The sequence below is a fragment of the Megalops cyprinoides genome, chromosome 17, assembly GCF_013368585.1.
Source record: "Megalops cyprinoides isolate fMegCyp1 chromosome 17, fMegCyp1.pri, whole genome shotgun sequence".
Lineage (NCBI taxonomy): Eukaryota > Metazoa > Chordata > Actinopteri > Elopiformes > Megalopidae > Megalops > Megalops cyprinoides.
Window position 1 is genome coordinate 19,388,236 of NC_050599.1, and position 16,944 is coordinate 19,405,179.

Consider the following 16,944-nt stretch of genomic DNA (forward strand, 5'->3'; position numbering starts at 1 on the left):
AACCTGATTGACCTGCTTTAATGCTTTCTGGGCAAGATGCTGCTTTTCAAAAGATCTTGGCAAAATGGACAATCCCATTCGGCAAAGGCTGAGACAGGTTAAGGCTACATCTGCAGATCACTGGGGTAAATGCGATAACCCTCACAGTGACATCTATTTAAAGATCAGCTTAATAAGTGATGCTTAAGACACAGGCTGTGTGGTCAGGTCAGACAGGAATGAAGATCTCAGACTTTGAGCATGACATTGGAAGTATGCAGTGAAATACAACAATAAAACAGTGAAATAAATGACATGGCAGGTTACAGCAACGAACAGCTGTACCAGCAGTACCAGAGGTCAGAAGCTGAATGTGCAGAGATGGTTAGTACCCCCTGGACCTGAGGGTCACTGGGGGAAAGGGGCACTACAGTCTCTGATAACCTGATACTCTGAACTAGGTGTATAAATTGGTCACACAATTTGACACTAAGTCACAACTAATAGGCCTGGATGTGCCTGAACAGTAGAGAGTGTAATGAGGGGTTGAAAATTCAAGTCTCCGGCAGACACATTTCACACCTGCCTGCAGGGACTTCTCCTGCAGGTGCTCATATGGACCTCGCTGCAGGTGGTCCGCGAGAGCGTCATCAATATTCACGAGGAAGGTGTAAGCCGAGTGTGCTGACGGGCACTGGGGCCGGGGTGACAGCCCGCCACCAAGCGAAGGAAGGACGAGGGGACAATGGCCGGCGGGGTCTGAGGCGGGCGGGGGGGCTGGGGAGGTGACTCGATGCGATGGAGTATCGGGTTGCCTCTCCTCCGCTCTCTTTATCTCTCTGGCACAAAGGGAGGTCAGCTCACTGATAAGATCCCGCTGAGCTTTCATCCCCTCCTTTTTCCCATGACCGCGTCCCGGGCGAGTGACCTTGGCGAGGTGTGGGGGCGGCAAGCTGCTCTGCTCATTCCCCAAAAAAACAGGTGTTTGTGTTCCTGAAATTCTGGACTACCTGGCAGAATGCGGGAGCCTGCCAACTCACCCCCACCCCAACCCCACCCCCACCCCCACCCCTCGTTACAGGATCCTCACATTCGCTGTCTTTCTTCTGTGGCTCTCGGTATAAGGAAAGGGTTGGGGGAGGGGTGTACTCACATGAGCGTGCCGTGCGGCTAAGAAACGCTCAGACCTCCAGCTTTTTCATAATGAGGTGAAAAGAGGTAAACTTTGTCTGGAAACAGGAGCATGAAGCACTAATTGGGGCTATAGGAAGCGATGTCTGAGGTAGTACTAGGTGTTAACATTTAGGGGAGTTTAAACTACAAAGCTCAGTATAGGAATATAAACCTTAGGTGAAAAACATTTTTTCAGGCCAAAAAGGGAAACAGGAGGAGCAAGTTTCGAAAACTATGGTACTATGAGTCAGTATTACGCGGAAACCTTTTTTGCATTATCAGTACAATGTTTTCAAAGGATTCATACACAATACCTCCCCTTCTCTACATATAACCCCTACACTGTGAGACAAATACACATTTTCGTTACAGCAGAGTATGCAGAGTTCATTCTTCACACAGACTAACACCAACCCCCCCCCCCCCCCCCCCCCCAATCCACCACCTCAATCCCAAACCCTTCAGCACCCTAACTCCCCCCTCACCTCGGAGAGCGGTCTTCAGGTTGACCTTGGCCTGGCGGTGCAGGTCCTCCACGCAGGCGGGACGGCTGCCCGGCAGGAAGACGTTCTCCTGCTGGTGCCAGGGGGCCGTGTAGTGCACCGTCCACTTGCTCTCCTCGTCCAGGTTAGACACGGCTGCGGGGATGCACCGAGAGAGAGAGAGGGAGAGAGAGAAAGAGGGAGCGAGAGAGGGAAAGAGGGAGAGAGAGGAGCCCAGGTCAGTCCACCGTCCCAGACACAGACGCACCACAACGAACGACACGGAGGGAGGAATCAGTCTGCCGGCTTAACAGTTTTAGGAGAGCAGCTCAAGTCATGCAACCAGCAGTGGAGTCATCATGAGAGGTGTCCTGTTACCAACTTTTCAGCTTTTTCAAATCTTGACAAACGGGTTTGCAAGTGAGGTCTGTTACAGGAAATCACACTCAAATTTCCTTTTTTTCCCAACCTGAAGCAGAAATTTAAGTCAGGTTCCTGGAGAACAATGGTTGAGAACTGAGTATTTTATCGAATTTTTAGCATGATATTCTCCAGAATCAGGAAAAAAATATAATTCAGCCATACATCTCACTCAGAAGCTGACATACACCTGATAAGGAAGCTTGAACCCAGCCAGTATTTTATTCTGACGCAGAGCAGGACTCCTCACCCAAAGGTTACAGGTTCAATTCCCAGGTGGGGCACTGCTGCTATACCCTTGGGCAAGACACTTAACCCCAATTGCCTTAGTAAATACCATCCTGTGTACATGGATAATATGTAAAAACTGTCAGCTATGTAAGTCACCCCAGATAAGTCACCCCAGATAAGATCTAGCCAAGTCTTAATAACAAAAACCGAGAGAAGAAATAAGGTCACCACCACACATGGTTTTATCTGTACACTCCAACAAACCCAGAATTAGAGAGGGCAAACACCAAGCTAAACTACAAGAGTTACTGCATGTCATTTTAATGGCCACTGATGTCAGCTCCCTAAATTCACCTCAAAACAACAGGTCTGCCATTTGACTGATTAGCACAAAAGGCAGGGAGTGAGAAAAATGCAAGCCCAGAGGGGACCGTGAGGAGACGTGCAAATGGGCCATACCAGGAGCGACAGCAGAGGTGAGACGTCTCATTAGAGACTACGGCAGCTTGTTGGCTCCCCCATTAAATCAACCATCAGCTGAGAAACTCATCAGTCGCCCTGGGCAAACAAACTCTGGTTGCGCTCGTAATGGATGCCAAAGGGATCACTTTCACCTCTGAGGCAAAAAAGAGGGGTGACACTTTCTCACTCAATTTACTGTGGTTACGATCCAACAAACAAAAAAACTTTCAAACCTTTCCTCTTTCAAAACAGTCTTCTGTAAGAGGAAATCCTTCTGGTGTGCAAATATCCTAAGCCCCTAAACACATTATGAACACATTCTAAATTCTAACACTGGAAAATGACTGTGACCTACACAAACGTGTCTTTGGAGGACCGAACATCGCTTTGACAATAAACTTCAGTCTCACGTTGTTGCAGAACATGACTTACACGCTTTGTAACTGCCAAATACCATCAACTGTCAACCACAGACTGACGGAAACCTCCCTTGTAGGCACTTTGGTGGAAAAAGCACTTGGGAGTGAATTACGTGACTGACAGATGGCCCTGCCACACGTCACCGTGATCCAGTGAGTGCGAGAGACAGGTCAGAGCAATATGCCATCCTGGTCATGTGACCAAAGAGAAGAGAGCACTGCGATCGATCCCCTCCCCATACCACGAGGCAATGTGTATGGTGTACAACGGCACCAAACCGCTGGTGAAAAGAGAGTGAGGTGCGCTCGTTTTTGGTCATGTGGGGCGGGGGGGGGGGGATTGGGTGGCGCTTTGTAGTTTAAAAATAAGCACGCCCTGTTGCCATGCAGGCTCCAAAGTGTCCACTTCTCTGGCTGGGGGAAAAAAAAAGATGTCTGGAGTCAGCAGGCCCCTCTGCACCCCCCGCCAGCACGTGAGTGGGGCTCATGTGCTGCCCGAACTCAGGCAGGTCTCACAGAGAAAAGAAAAGGGGGGGGGGGGGATTGGGTGGGAACGGCACAAAAAAGCCTTGTTTCAGCATCAGCCGTAGGATCAGTCAAAGCTCAGTGCTTATAGCGGGGACCGTCTGAGTCTGAAATAATCCCCCAGCAGCCCAGAGTGCGATTTCCCACCACACAGGAAGAGCCTGGGGACAAACGCGCACAAGCCGAACCCGCGACTGGAAACCAATCACAGATCAATACGTATCGATAACCTCCTCCCAATGACGCCAGAACCAGTAAAGGCCACATGCTTATGTCATAATCCCAATACTTCTTTGAATGTAGAGGATAAACTAAAATACAAAATTGCAACTGTGTGGCATATGTTGCTGGTCCCTATGTACATGCATAATCTATCATACTCACTTAGAGGGGTTCACAGGGGAGGAATATATATGTCCATTATCACAAAGCTTTTTTCTGACTGCTGCTTTGACAACTAAGCCATTTCTACCCATTCACAGCTATCACTCATTCTATCACTTTGCTGCTTAAATGACTCATTAGAGCCATGCATACCCAAAGCAACCAAAAAGGACCACTGCTCATGAATATAAATTGTTGTATCACAGCCTTAAAACTGAGACGCAAGGTTTTTATTCCCTCTCTTTGAACTCGGGACACAGGAGCTGATGTGTGACTGACAGCGGCGTTAACAGCCCGCGGAGAACACGGCCACACCTCGAGCATTAGCGCGAATACGCTTGTCTGCACACCGTGACACAGGAAACTGCCACAGCTGCAGATGAATGGACCCGAGAGACAGAGGTGAACGCACAGCGCTATTGGTGCACGTCTCACTACACAAACACACCCAAACCTCCACAGGCAAGAGACCCCCCCCACCCCCCCTCAGCAAACATCCAACTTGTGCCTCCTCAATGTGGCTGTGAAGCGACAGCTCAGATCAGTTTCAGCTTCCTGCGCTGAATGGCCGGCCCTCTGGGAAAGGCTGGGGAAACTGATCTGGTGTCAGAGATCAAGCGCGCAACTTCTACTTGGAGATGAGGCGATCTGGAAAAGAGGGGCACGGCCCATCTGGGGTGGCATGGAAGCAGAGCATAAAACACCCAAAAGCCCTCTCCCTTTTTTGTGAGCCCTGCCTCAAAACCAACGCTCACCCAGTGCACCCTTTCAGTGTAACAGCGTTTATCTTTCCTGTGTCTAAACAGGTTGTAATCTCTCCCTCTGTGAGAGCGTGCTTAAATCTCCACAAAGCGAGACCAGAACAGAGGAGCTGTTGTCATAGAGAGCTGTCTACAGTGCTGAAGCACACAGGACACTGCCACTTTTATAAAAGACTGTAAAGATAATTTATCTCCTGTACCACAAGAATCCTTTCAAATGGGGAAAACACTGCTGGCTTCTGTAATCTGCAAGCACAAAGCTATCTGTCAACTCTTTTACGCTCAAAGGGCAATCCGATCACTGCACTCAGAAGGTGTTTCAATCGACAACTTCAGCAGCTTCCTGTGACAAATTTGATGCTTTGTTGAGATGCGCTGACTCAATTAACACTGATACTCTATCACCAAGTTAACGTGAACCTGAACAGCTAACGTAATGACTTCAGAATGACAGCTGAGTTTTCAGTCATCAAGAAACGATCGTGAGAAAAGTGCCACTGAATGACCTTACCTAAGCTCTCACATGCAATCCCAGCATTGAGAAACAAATGAATAACCTCCGCGTGAGGAGCGTCCATACAGAGCCACAGAGTGGGATTATAAGGGAGCCTCACTCAAACGGGGTTCAGAAGTAGTACAAAATTTTTCATGATTTTCATGAAAGAGGTTCCCAGCACCACCTACACACAACAGTCTGCAAGCACAGTGAAAGAAGACTTTGGGACACAAATCGCCCCTTGGAGAAAGCAGGACATAATAAAATCACCTTTTTACATGCAGAGACGCACAAGCAAAGGGTCCAAAAAGATGCACGCGGCCAAGCTCATCCGAAATATTGCAGAATTAAAATCTACCCTACACTACCCTACCCTACCTACCCGCACGCGAGAACTGCCACCTGACCTTGAGGATTGCCGAGAATCACACCTGGAGCAGAGGAAACTCCTGCTTACCCTTCTTCTTGAAGTACTTGATGACAGATTTGAGCGTGGTGCCGATGAACACCATGGCTGCGGTCTGCGTGTGCGTTTCCCCCACCGACAGGAGCGTATCCGCGGAGACGCGTGGGGGTCCGGCGGCGGGTTCCGGCGGAGAGGGAAGGTGTGGCTGCGAGAGCGAGAAAGCCGGCGCGCGGGGCTGCCACTTCGTTCCTCTCACTGTCTCACTCTGCGCTCTGCGGCCGGCGCGCAGCGCAATCGGCCCTGCCTCTCTCTCTCTCTCTCTCTACCTCCCCCACGCCCCCTCCAGCACAATGAACACCCCCTCCCACCCCCTCCCCTCAGGCAAGCAGACCTGGAGAAACACACACACACAGACACAGACACACACGCACACACACCCCACCCCCTGGGGCTTCACAATCGCCGTGCTGGGCTTGCCCCTCTGTGTGCGTTGTGCTGTTACCAAGGAGTTCTTCCCTGACTGCCTGTGCTGCTGATGTCTGCGCTCCCTGCCTCTCCGCAAGCTGCGCTCCTATTTCCACTCCCCTTCCCCGTATGCTCCTCGTACGCGCCCCTCTCTGCCTCTTCTGCAAGGCTCCAAGGACGGGGGGAAAGTCTTTCCCCGCTCGGTTTGATGAGGCCGCTTGCTGCGTTAGCACCCCGCCGCTGGAGCGCTGCCAACTGAATATAGATTGCATACAATCCGTCCATTGTCCACTCTGTCCTACACCCCCCCCACCACCCTCGCCCCCTCCCCAACCCCCTTCACACACAGATCCACTCTCCCTCCCCCTTTCTCCGTGGCGACCCTATTTTCTTTTCATGGTGAGGGGAGGGGGGGGTGTGCTTACAATACAACAAGCTCAATGGAGTTGCAAATGATCCCCGAGTTTGTGTGAGCATGGGGCCGGGGAGGGCGCGGGGTGGGGTTGGGGGTTGGGGGTGTAGGAACTTCCCCCCACTCTTCTCAGGGCTCTCTCTGCAGACCGCAGCTCCTTGGAGACATGTGAAGGTTTGCATGACAGCGGCTACTTTCCCTGCTGACTCCTTCACTACCCGTTCCTGTTGATAGCTGGACTCACTGCGTTTCTATACCCCGCTGAACCCCGGAGCTCTGGCTTGTGCGGAGTTTCCTGCCGTCTGGCACGCTTACAGTATTAAGATAATGTATGCAAGCGGCTCTAATTAAAATGCTATTGTTCCTGGCACTAAGAGCCCGGTCAACATCTCTATCTGTTATTAAAACAAGGGCAGGGGAAAGGAGAGGGGGCAAAGGCGATTACAGCTTTCAGACCCGATTACACAATACGAGGCCTCAGACAACACAAGCCCCTTTTCAACAACGGAGAGAGGAGTTTTAAAAACAGCACCGTTAACTTTTCATCCAATAGGAAAGAAAACCTGTTCTTTTTTTCTCAATGAGAACTTGCGTTTGAATTAAACATCACATTGGAAAACAGGAGTCCAGATAACATGCATGGCGAATGGGTTCACCAAATGATAAGCGAAATCTGCTCTTCCCTCCGGCTCCCCCCTCTTCACAGGCCCTTTTGATTTCTCTTCTCCCTGACAGGCGCGCCAAAACTAATGTGCCCTGTATGAATAATGAGCCTATTCTCACCTTCCTGTCTGTCAAGCTTCGCACCCTCTCCCTCCCCGCCCCTCCCCCTTCCACTCAATCTACAGATGCACTTTGCTAATTGGAAAATAAGAGGGGGGGGGGGGGTGGAGAGAAAAGAAGATTCTGTCCAAAAAGGGACACGCAAGACACGCACTGCACGCACTGCACGCCTACAATCTGTGGAGCAAACTAATTCATTAATGGAGCTGCTCCAGCCTGCACAGGTCTGGTCTGCACTGAGAGGGCTTTGATGGCTGCTAAAGGTAGCCTAATCCGTATTGATTGCTCTTGGTGTCGTTTGTTCTTTTTAGCCATGTCCTCACACATGGCTCTAGTTTGCTGCAAAACTCGGAAATTCACAAAACGCTCATTGACAACTGGAAACATAAAAGCTTATTGAAATTTACAAGTGCATTGCTTTGTCAGCTTACTTACAAATTTTACAAATCACCTTCCTTTTCCTCAAATTATTCCTGAAAGATGTGCAGAGACATAACACTCATGGAATAGGGCAACTTACCAAAAGGAGAAAATGAATTAGAAGAATGGTTTGGCCATTGCTTATATCATTTTTCCATTATACATGTACAAAATGTTGTCTGATTATGTACCTTCAGAAAGCCGAGACAGTTCTATTAAGTTCAATGAATTAAGAATGCATCATGAACGATGTAAAAACTACAACCTATGTAAGTTGCTCTGGATAAGAGCGTCTGCTAAGCAACCAAATGTAAATGTCTTTGATAGACTGAATAAGTAATGGGCTAAAACCCTTGAAGCAAAATTAACAGAGATGAAAGGCCCTCCACTGGTCTGCTCTACCTGCCAGATTGAGAGTTTTCAGTGGCACTGCAGTCTGGGTAACGCCACTCTTGCGTTTTTCTTGGACACAAATGCTGACACGCTCATAAACAGTGGTGACGGAACAAAGAGTCCCTGAAAAGAAAGTGTTCTGTTTTCTTTGGAGTGTTTTTCTTCCTCAAATGGCTCCTGATGGCTTTAAAGCGTGGCACAGGTTTCCCACACTATGGTCAAAACCTGTTGCGGATCCTTCAAAGTTGACAGTGAAGGCAAAACTACAGCGGCCCATGGAGATTCTGCGCCTATCTTGCGTAATTTTAGGATCTTTAGTCTTGTTTGTACCACAACCATTCTGTGCCAAAGAGCAGCAACATCTGAAGTTGAGGAAATACACTTCAGTACCCAGAAATTACCCAGTGCGCTTAATAATTATTTGTAATATTTAAACAAGGTGCAAGTTCCCAGCCAAAGCCAAACAATACAGTCTAGTCATCTCTCTTCTTGTGAAAGCAGGAGAGCACACAAGCATATGAATTTAGCATTCTGCAGATTTACAGATGACTGAAAATCTAGCTGCTCAAATGCACTTTTGCCACGTCAACAGGTAAAATGAGCATGAGCTCCTAACTGACTTTTTCTAATGCTTTTTTGCTAACAGTTTCTCATTCGGCTTCACTGAGAACTTGCTGCAGGGTTGAGGCGAGAGCAGGGGGTCACAGTCAGAGGTGATGCGGGAGTGATTGTCAGATCCTTCTAACCGCCCCCCCCCCCCCCCCCAACACTCCCGCTCCTCAGCACTCCTTAGCTTTCCGACTGACCTGCTCCATTGTGCAGGCCAATGAGAGCCCAGAGACTCCAGCGCAAGCAAGACAGAGCCCCCGCTCTCAAAGCTACTGCAAGGCAGGCTGGGGGTCTTTAGTTCTCCAGACAGCACACAAAAAGGCCTAGACAAAAAACCCCTGGAACAAGGAGCTGGAATCAGACAGACCTATAGACGTTTACAGCGGATGAGGTCATGTGGTGAGTCACGTAGAGCCCCACAGATGCAAAGCTATCTGGGAACGGGGGATCAGAAGGCCAGTCTCATCTGCACCCCATTATTCTTTGAGTGCTTAGCCCAAAACGCCCAGCCATGTTTACTGATTGCAAACCAGGCATTCATTCCAATTAGGGAGAATCCCCCACCCATTCACTCCAACCCCGTTCCAGCATAGCCGTCAGCACACAAAAGAAGAGGTTATGTTGTATGTGGAAACACAACATATGTGTTAGAATGCTCAAAATGCAAACCACTTCACTCATGCCAGAGCCTGGTTGACAAAAAAGGCATTTCGCTCTATGTAGGGAGAGCTGCCATGAATGCAAGTCAATTAAGGAGGGGTGCATTGTGTGAGTCTATGGCAGGGCTCTGAAGCACTTGTTTGAGTGTATTAATGTGTGTGGGAGTCCAAGCAGGGCTATGCTTTGTGCACGGTCAATGGAAGTGGCTTTTCCTTCTGTTGTGCTGCATGTAAAACTGTCCAACAGGGGAATAACCTGCATGTATCACAAATCCCTCTGCAAAACTATAGGACAAGAGTGAAATACGGAGTATTATTGAGATTATCTAACCTATTGATTCCTTGTTGACAGAAAAATGTCTTTGTGGCTGTATAAACACAGCTATTTCCACACAGCTGCACCGGTGGAAAAGGCTTTCAGACAGAGCTTTGAAGTAGAATGGAACAAAGACCCACAGTGCTGTGAGATGGGGAGAGTGAGAAAGAGAGAGAGAGAGAGAGAGAGAGGGAGAGAGAGAGAGAGAGAGAGGGAGAGTGTGTGTGTGAGAGAGATAGAGTGTGCGTGAGTGAGAGAGCGAGAGAGCAAGGAGGAGGCTGTTGGATGTTCAGAACCTTTGGAGGTGTTGTGCATGAGTTAAATATCTTCAGGTATTTCCTCTGCACAGGTCCCCAAGCACAGTGCCCTTCGTCTCACAACAGCCCTGCAGGTCAAAGTTCTGTCCTCTTTTCTCCTCAATCAGCACACTGGCCCTGGCAGTTCCTGGGGTTCCTTTGTGATTCGCATGATGTGTGAGGTGAGTGGAGAGGGTCACAGGGCTGTTCTGGGGTCAGGGAGGGCAGAGGGCTCCAAGGTCAGCTAAACTATCCCCTCTCCCTCCTTGGTGAGCCCAAGACAGGCCAGCCCATCCCTGTCCACTAGGACCCCCTAAAACAAGTTAGACTGCTTTGGGGAGGGGGTCATCACAGTTGCTAACCCTGTTTATATTCAGATAAGACTGTATAATTTAGGGTTCAGGGGTTATGCTCACATATAGTAAATTCTCAGCCCCTTATCAATCCATCAGCACACGATTCAAAAGGCAATCATTTACTGTGAGTGCATTTATGTAGCTCCTTTAAGATGTGTTCTGAGGTCTGCATTTTTAGATGACACTCCATGCATCCCCAATAACAATTAAAAGGTGAGTTGCTTGTTTACAGGAGAACAGGTTCTTCCCCTTTGGGGGTCTGTGCTCATGCTCATGTGACACCACAGCTCAATCCTAAATCCATTCACCTGCCTGAACCCCACAACCCTCCCCCTCTGGAAGGAGATCCACTGTGTTATTGGATCTGCTTTCTGAGTGCTGCCCCCCTGCATTGAAGCTTTTATCTATTGACGTAACCCCTCCCCGCCTCTTACCCACCCCCACAAGTTTGCAATGGTGCTATTCTTCGTTGACATCATCATTCACACAAAGGTGGGCACACAGGCCATAGAAAGGACAAACACTGGCTCATTCCTAATATTTCATGTAAGGTGGGCCAAAATGTACCATTTATTAGAACCAGCATAAAACTTATCTATTGTTTTATTCTTTTATACACATGGCCTTTAAGAGGCAGGATTTATGTGCCTATGAAGTGATATCAGGTTTTACACACCAGTCTGAAAAGACACTCAAGCCCCTTTGAATCCCTGTAGACAAACATTCATTAACCAGCTTCCAAATGGTGAAAGCCACAGCCTGTTCACTTCTCAAAGCCACTGACTTTGTGCCCACGCAGACATTACCCACCAGCTCGGATAGCCTCCATTGATTTTTGATTTAACCTCATCTGAGGCATTACTTTTTATTGTGCCACCTCATACACACAGTGCCAGTCAAAAGTTTATACAGACCTAATGGGAATCATGCTTAAATGGGAAAGACATATGCTTAGATGCTTGGAATCTGTTTCTTAGACAAATAAAAATAGTGAAGTTGATGCCTATGTATGAATTTCACTTTTCAAACTTTTCACTGCTACTGTAAGTGCACAAACTTGCAGGTAAATCCTTTTGATCGATATAAAAAGCAGAGTTCAACATATAATGTAGGCACTGAAAAACTCCCTGAGTTTAAGCAACAAAATCACTTGTTGTTTTTCCACTGCTAACGAAGCTACGGCGCACCATAGCAGCACCTGCCGGAGTTCCTTAGGAACTCGTTAGCCTAATTAGCTGACATACAGGTCAGTGCAGGTTTGTGTGACTGGAGAACATGCATCTCGAGTATAACCTCCCCCCCATGTCCCTGTGAAAGAAGGAGGCCCGGCTTTCATGGTGTGTTTCAGATAGACGAGCCCAGAGAGCATGAAGATTTACACCTCTTCATTACTGAGGGCATGGGGGGGCCCAGAGGCGCACAAATTGCAGGACAGTGGGCTACAACTCTGCTCTGGGACATGGACAAACCCGCCACCATCTCCAAAGGGGAAATAAACACGCATGGGACAATGAGGAGACCCATAAAACCAATAGGGGGAGACACATTAAAAGGTTATGGGTCTTTGTCTATCAACGCTCGGGGCCATAGCTTCCTGGTGACTGTTTCACTTCCAGGCCCTGCTTTAGAGGAACACTTAGCGTACCCCTCATGGCTGTGTGTCATATAGGGCCGGTCCATTAAGTGTCTGCATGGCCTTGGTGAACTCAATGGGAGCCGCACACCACTCCTGGCTATCTCTGGTGTGATTGTGTCTGTGACTTTACAGCCCACGGTGATAAAGAAATCACACTGTTAATTCAGCATAGCCTATGGTCTGCGCTGTGCCTTCGGCTCTGGTTCGCTGTCCTCTCCGCATTCTGAGAGGAGTGGAATATCTGCTCTGTTCCAGAAACACGCCCCTGTTTGTCCCAATGACTGATGACTTTCATGCTTATTAACTGGCTGTATTCATATAACAAATACCACCCAATTCTTTGTATCACTGCCTACAATGGATTATCATACTACCAAGTAAAGGCCTCTGATCCAGCTCCTTCTAGGGAAACTCCCATTATCCTATGTAAGTTCAAACATCATCACTTCAAAGCATTTTGAATATAAGCTACAATACCAAGAAATACGGCTTACATCAAGCTTCAGTGCATTCAAGAGAAAATGATGGCTAATAATCCTCTTACTGTGAATGTCAGTCTCATGGCAGTTAATGACACACTGTAGAAAAACCTTACTTACATTTACTCATTTTAAGATCACTAATCTTATGATTAAGAATGTATCACCATGAAAAGGGAATGCACCAGATTATTTTAATATTTTAATCAACAATTTGTCTATTGTCTAATTATTCTCCACAAAAGAATAAGTTTTTGTCCCATATTTCAAGATTTTCTTACTATGTTGTAGAATAACTACAGTCACACAGCACAATGTATTTTCCAGTCAGGGATGATTATGACCTTGATTAGATGACTAGATTATCTTGAATTTGAGGTAAAAAAAAATTGATGTTATAATCATTTAAAAAGCAATGTAATTTTATAAAGCAGAACTCAAAGGGCAGTGTCTTGCAGCTCATGGGTTCCCAGTATAACACACAATGACACCTGGCTTTGGCAAGGTCACTGCAGACCGCTGCAGCCAAACCTGGAGCGGAGGCAGGACTGCTGAAAGCAGCTCGACCCTGCAGGGAGACCACGCTGTGCTGAGGGTTTAATAGAGCCGGCCCAAGCGCACTGCGGACCGGCTGCACAGCTGCGCTGTGCAAATGTTGTCCACATCATCAGTATTGTTAAACACCGCAGCCGCGCTCCAATTGGTCAAAATTAGACCCGCTCAATCACCTCCGATCACAAGTCTGGTGCTGCAGTGGGCAGAATTCAAAACTATGAGAAATGAGGGGCTGGGCTAACATTCTGATCTGAGATGCCTCTCTATTCCGACTGGGTTTTCAAGACAAAATGACTGAGCACCAATTATTTTGCTCCTGTTGTCCTCTTCTCCCTTTTTCCTTTCTTTGTCTTTGCCTAATTTCACTAAAACGATACTTGCTAATAACTGGTTTTGACCCTGTTTAAAGGTAAAATTATGACTTAAGATGGTTATTTTGTTAATGGAATTTTAATCAGCTATACACATGAAACTGGCTGTAATTGAAATACACAAATCACTCAGTGGGGCTTAACAGGCCATTTACAGTTGGTTCCACCTTCATCATGTAATTAAGAAATGTGATGATACTATGTATCACTACATGATTCACTGACACGTAATGGATTACACATCACATTTTATTACTGCAAGCAACATCATTACAGGCGCATGCGATTTAGACTGGCTGGCGGCTACCTACACAACCTGAAGCAGGGATAAATCCTACCTCTGTATGTTTTTATAAAATAAATTTGGGAATTTGTCTGTGTTTATTCTGAGAGTAAAAAAAACACTATGAATTTGATTTTGAAAAAGAGTAGCAAAATTGTACCTCTGGTGAGACACTGTTGAAGCACCCCTCAGACATAAGCACTAGATGATGAAATCATCAGCAAAGCAAAACGGAGGAACATGAAGCATATTTAAATTTACTCACCTCATCTCACCCCAAGTGCTCTGATGTGTCCACATAAATTACATCTCTAAACTTTTTGCCTTTTTTCTCAAAGAAATTGTGTCCTTTGTTTCTAGATTATTTTAGATGTGGTGAGACAAGCAGAAACTCTGTAAGTACAATACCACTTGCAGTGCAAACATTAGTTTTTCCTGACTCACAAGGGACATCTGTGTGCCCTCTTCCCATCTACCAGCAGAGGACACTATTTACTACATTTACCTAGATTTACATACCTCACATTTGACATATTATTCATTTACACAGCAGGATATTTACAGCAGCCATACGGTTTGAGGTTTGAACATTGCTCCAGGGTGCAACAGCAGTGCCCCACCCCGGATTCAAACTGACATCTCTCTGGTAACAAATCAAGTTCCCCAACATTGTTTTTTTTCTCATTGGAGATAGGACATTTGGGTAGAAGTCTGTAAAATCAGTAGCTGTTCTAAAATATCCCGGATTCCAGTAAAAACTCTGTTTAAGCTGAAAACAATGGAGATTAAGTACCAAGTATAACATAAGTGCTTTTTTACAGCAGGAACTGCAGTTGACCCCCTGCTACCATGAAATGGCCAAACTGGTACAAACAGTGGCCTCATATAGCTGTTTGTGTGACCGATGACTCAGTGTCCTGCACCTTGCCTGAAACAAGAGCCAGGAAACATGAGAAACCTAACTCATTGAAGGGGGGATACTCTAACTGTAGTGCGGTCTGACCGCTCCCACACCATGACACATCTTAGCTATATCAACACACGCTTTGGGAGCATAAGTGTTATACACACAGACACAAACACACACACACACACACACACACCACCCACTCTTAATATGTCACAAAGGTTGGGGTCCAATTTGGGACTGATGCCCCAAACAATATCCCCCTACACAGTGGAATGAATCTCTGCATAACAGACTATGTTAGTAATAGGAGAGACAGGCTTCATGATCCCCAAAATGGGAAAAGCAATCATGCATTATTGGTGATTGGGACCACTCATGACAGTTTGCAATGGAGAGCACTCTTTTGATTGTTTAAAAATCAGTGACTGGCAGCACATGGTAGCACCACCCATTATGGGTACTGTGAAGGCTCTCTCATCGCTAGAGACCGGTACTAAAGCCTCCAGCCCTCCACCTGTACGCCCAGAGCTCAGAACAACATCAGGTTAAGGGGAAAAGCAGCTACTGCCCCACCGACTCAATTCCACAGTGCTGTGAGTGAGACGGTAAAGACCACTTCAGGAGGCCCATCCCGTCCCCTGTCTGCGCTTCACAGCTTCATGCATCTGGCCTGTGCCCTATTCCGCCACTGTAAGCCAGCAGGTCTGCCACCTCGGGGGAGTCTACAGACAGCCCCATTAATAATGCACCCGCCAGCCTGTCTGCGATGTGCTGTGCGAGATATCGATTTGTGAATCCTAAAGCTCAGGTCGCCTCGCTGCTCCACCCTCGTCACTCCTAAGCCGGGGATGGAATCTATACCGCAGCCTCAGACGCGGCCGTCAAAGGTCTCTCAGCTCAACGCCGCCTCATCCTGCATGTCTAATATCATAACGTTACATTACACTACACTGGTGTCATTTAGCAGACACTCTTATCCAAAGCCATACATAGGTTACAGTTTTATCCATTTATTTGCTGTATATTTACTGAAACAATTGTGGGTTAAGTACCTTGCCCAAGGGTACAGCAGCAGTGCCCCAGCGGGGAATCGAACCAGCAACCTTTCGGTTACAAGCTCCTGAGGGCTTTCCTGTACACTGGAAATGAGGTGTGGAGGGTCAAAATGGCTGTGTGGCTCTGAGGAAGTTTGTCCGTGACCTTGAGCTCCCTGGGGACGCATTCTGTCTGAGGACGTCACCCCCAGCTCTCCTGTCTCCTCAGAGAGCACGGGACCGCGTCAGGAAAGGTTAACCGGCGCCCGTGACCGGCACAGGACCGCAGTCTCAGAGCCATGTGCACACCATTCATTCCAATTACGGTGACACCGCCCTTCCGTCCTTAACTGCTGCTATTGAACCTTAGCCGAAGCTGTTTAAACGGCGATAGTAACTGAATTAGGGATGGAGCAACACTGCTAAACGGTGCTGTTAGGCGACTCACGCACCCAGAGTCTCCACATGTTCTACTAAATCTGACTTGGTGCAGAGGCACTGGTATATGACCTACATTGTCTGCGGTGTAGGAGTTTTTATGTTCACATCTGACTGTAAGTGGCTGTAGAGCGGCTCTCTGACTCACTGACGGTGACTGGGGAGAAAGTCTAAGATCAGAGGAACCCGAACAGAGGAAAGTCTAAGATCAGAGGAAGCCGAACATGATCTGACCCAGTTCTGTGAGACCACAGCCCGGCGCTCTCATTAGCCTCCTCAGGACAAGCGGGAGCGTGGGAACAAAAGGAGCAGGCCGGCTGGCACCGAGCAGCCAATCAGGGAGGGCGCAGGCAGCCAGCAGCCAATCAATAGGGGGTGCCTTTCTGACCAATTGACAGAGTCACCCGCATTGAGGAGACGGGACCGATTAGGTAAAGCACAGCCAATCAGACTCGCTAACTGATGACCTTCTTTTGGCACAGGGGTGATTGGATTGCGCAGTGCTCGATAATAAAACCGCAAGGTTGATTAAATTTGTGTGTCAATTTGTGCATGCTGGTTGCCCTGCAGTAGCTACCATGCGGGGGCTTCTAAACAGGGTTAATTACACTGTGCACATTAGCATCAACACATTTGATACTCTATGTCCATGACACAGTAACCCACATTCAGGTATTATATATAATAATAGCTTCGCGTATAGAACTCCCACTTGGAAATTATCTCATTGATGTGATCTGCGAGCGCTGATAATGGAAACCCGTGACCTAGATTTCAATGCGGGGCAATCA

General features: G+C 47.6%; 1 protein-coding gene across 4 annotated transcripts in view; it reads right to left on the bottom strand.

Moving 5' to 3' along the window:
- The window catches only part of nhsl1b (NHS-like 1b), a 129,314-nt gene that overhangs the window by 23,406 nt on the left and 88,964 nt on the right, over positions 1 to 16,944 (bottom strand). For 3 of the 4 annotated variants that reach the window (XM_036549598.1, XM_036549599.1, XM_036549601.1), the window contains exon 2: positions 1,638 to 1,790. In XM_036549598.1, coding sequence (XP_036405491.1) covers positions 1,638 to 1,790 — 153 coding nt within the window. Of the gene's footprint in view, positions 1 to 1,637; positions 1,791 to 5,789; positions 6,030 to 16,944 lie in introns of those variants that run through there. The other variant, XM_036549600.1, reaches the window with a different exon arrangement.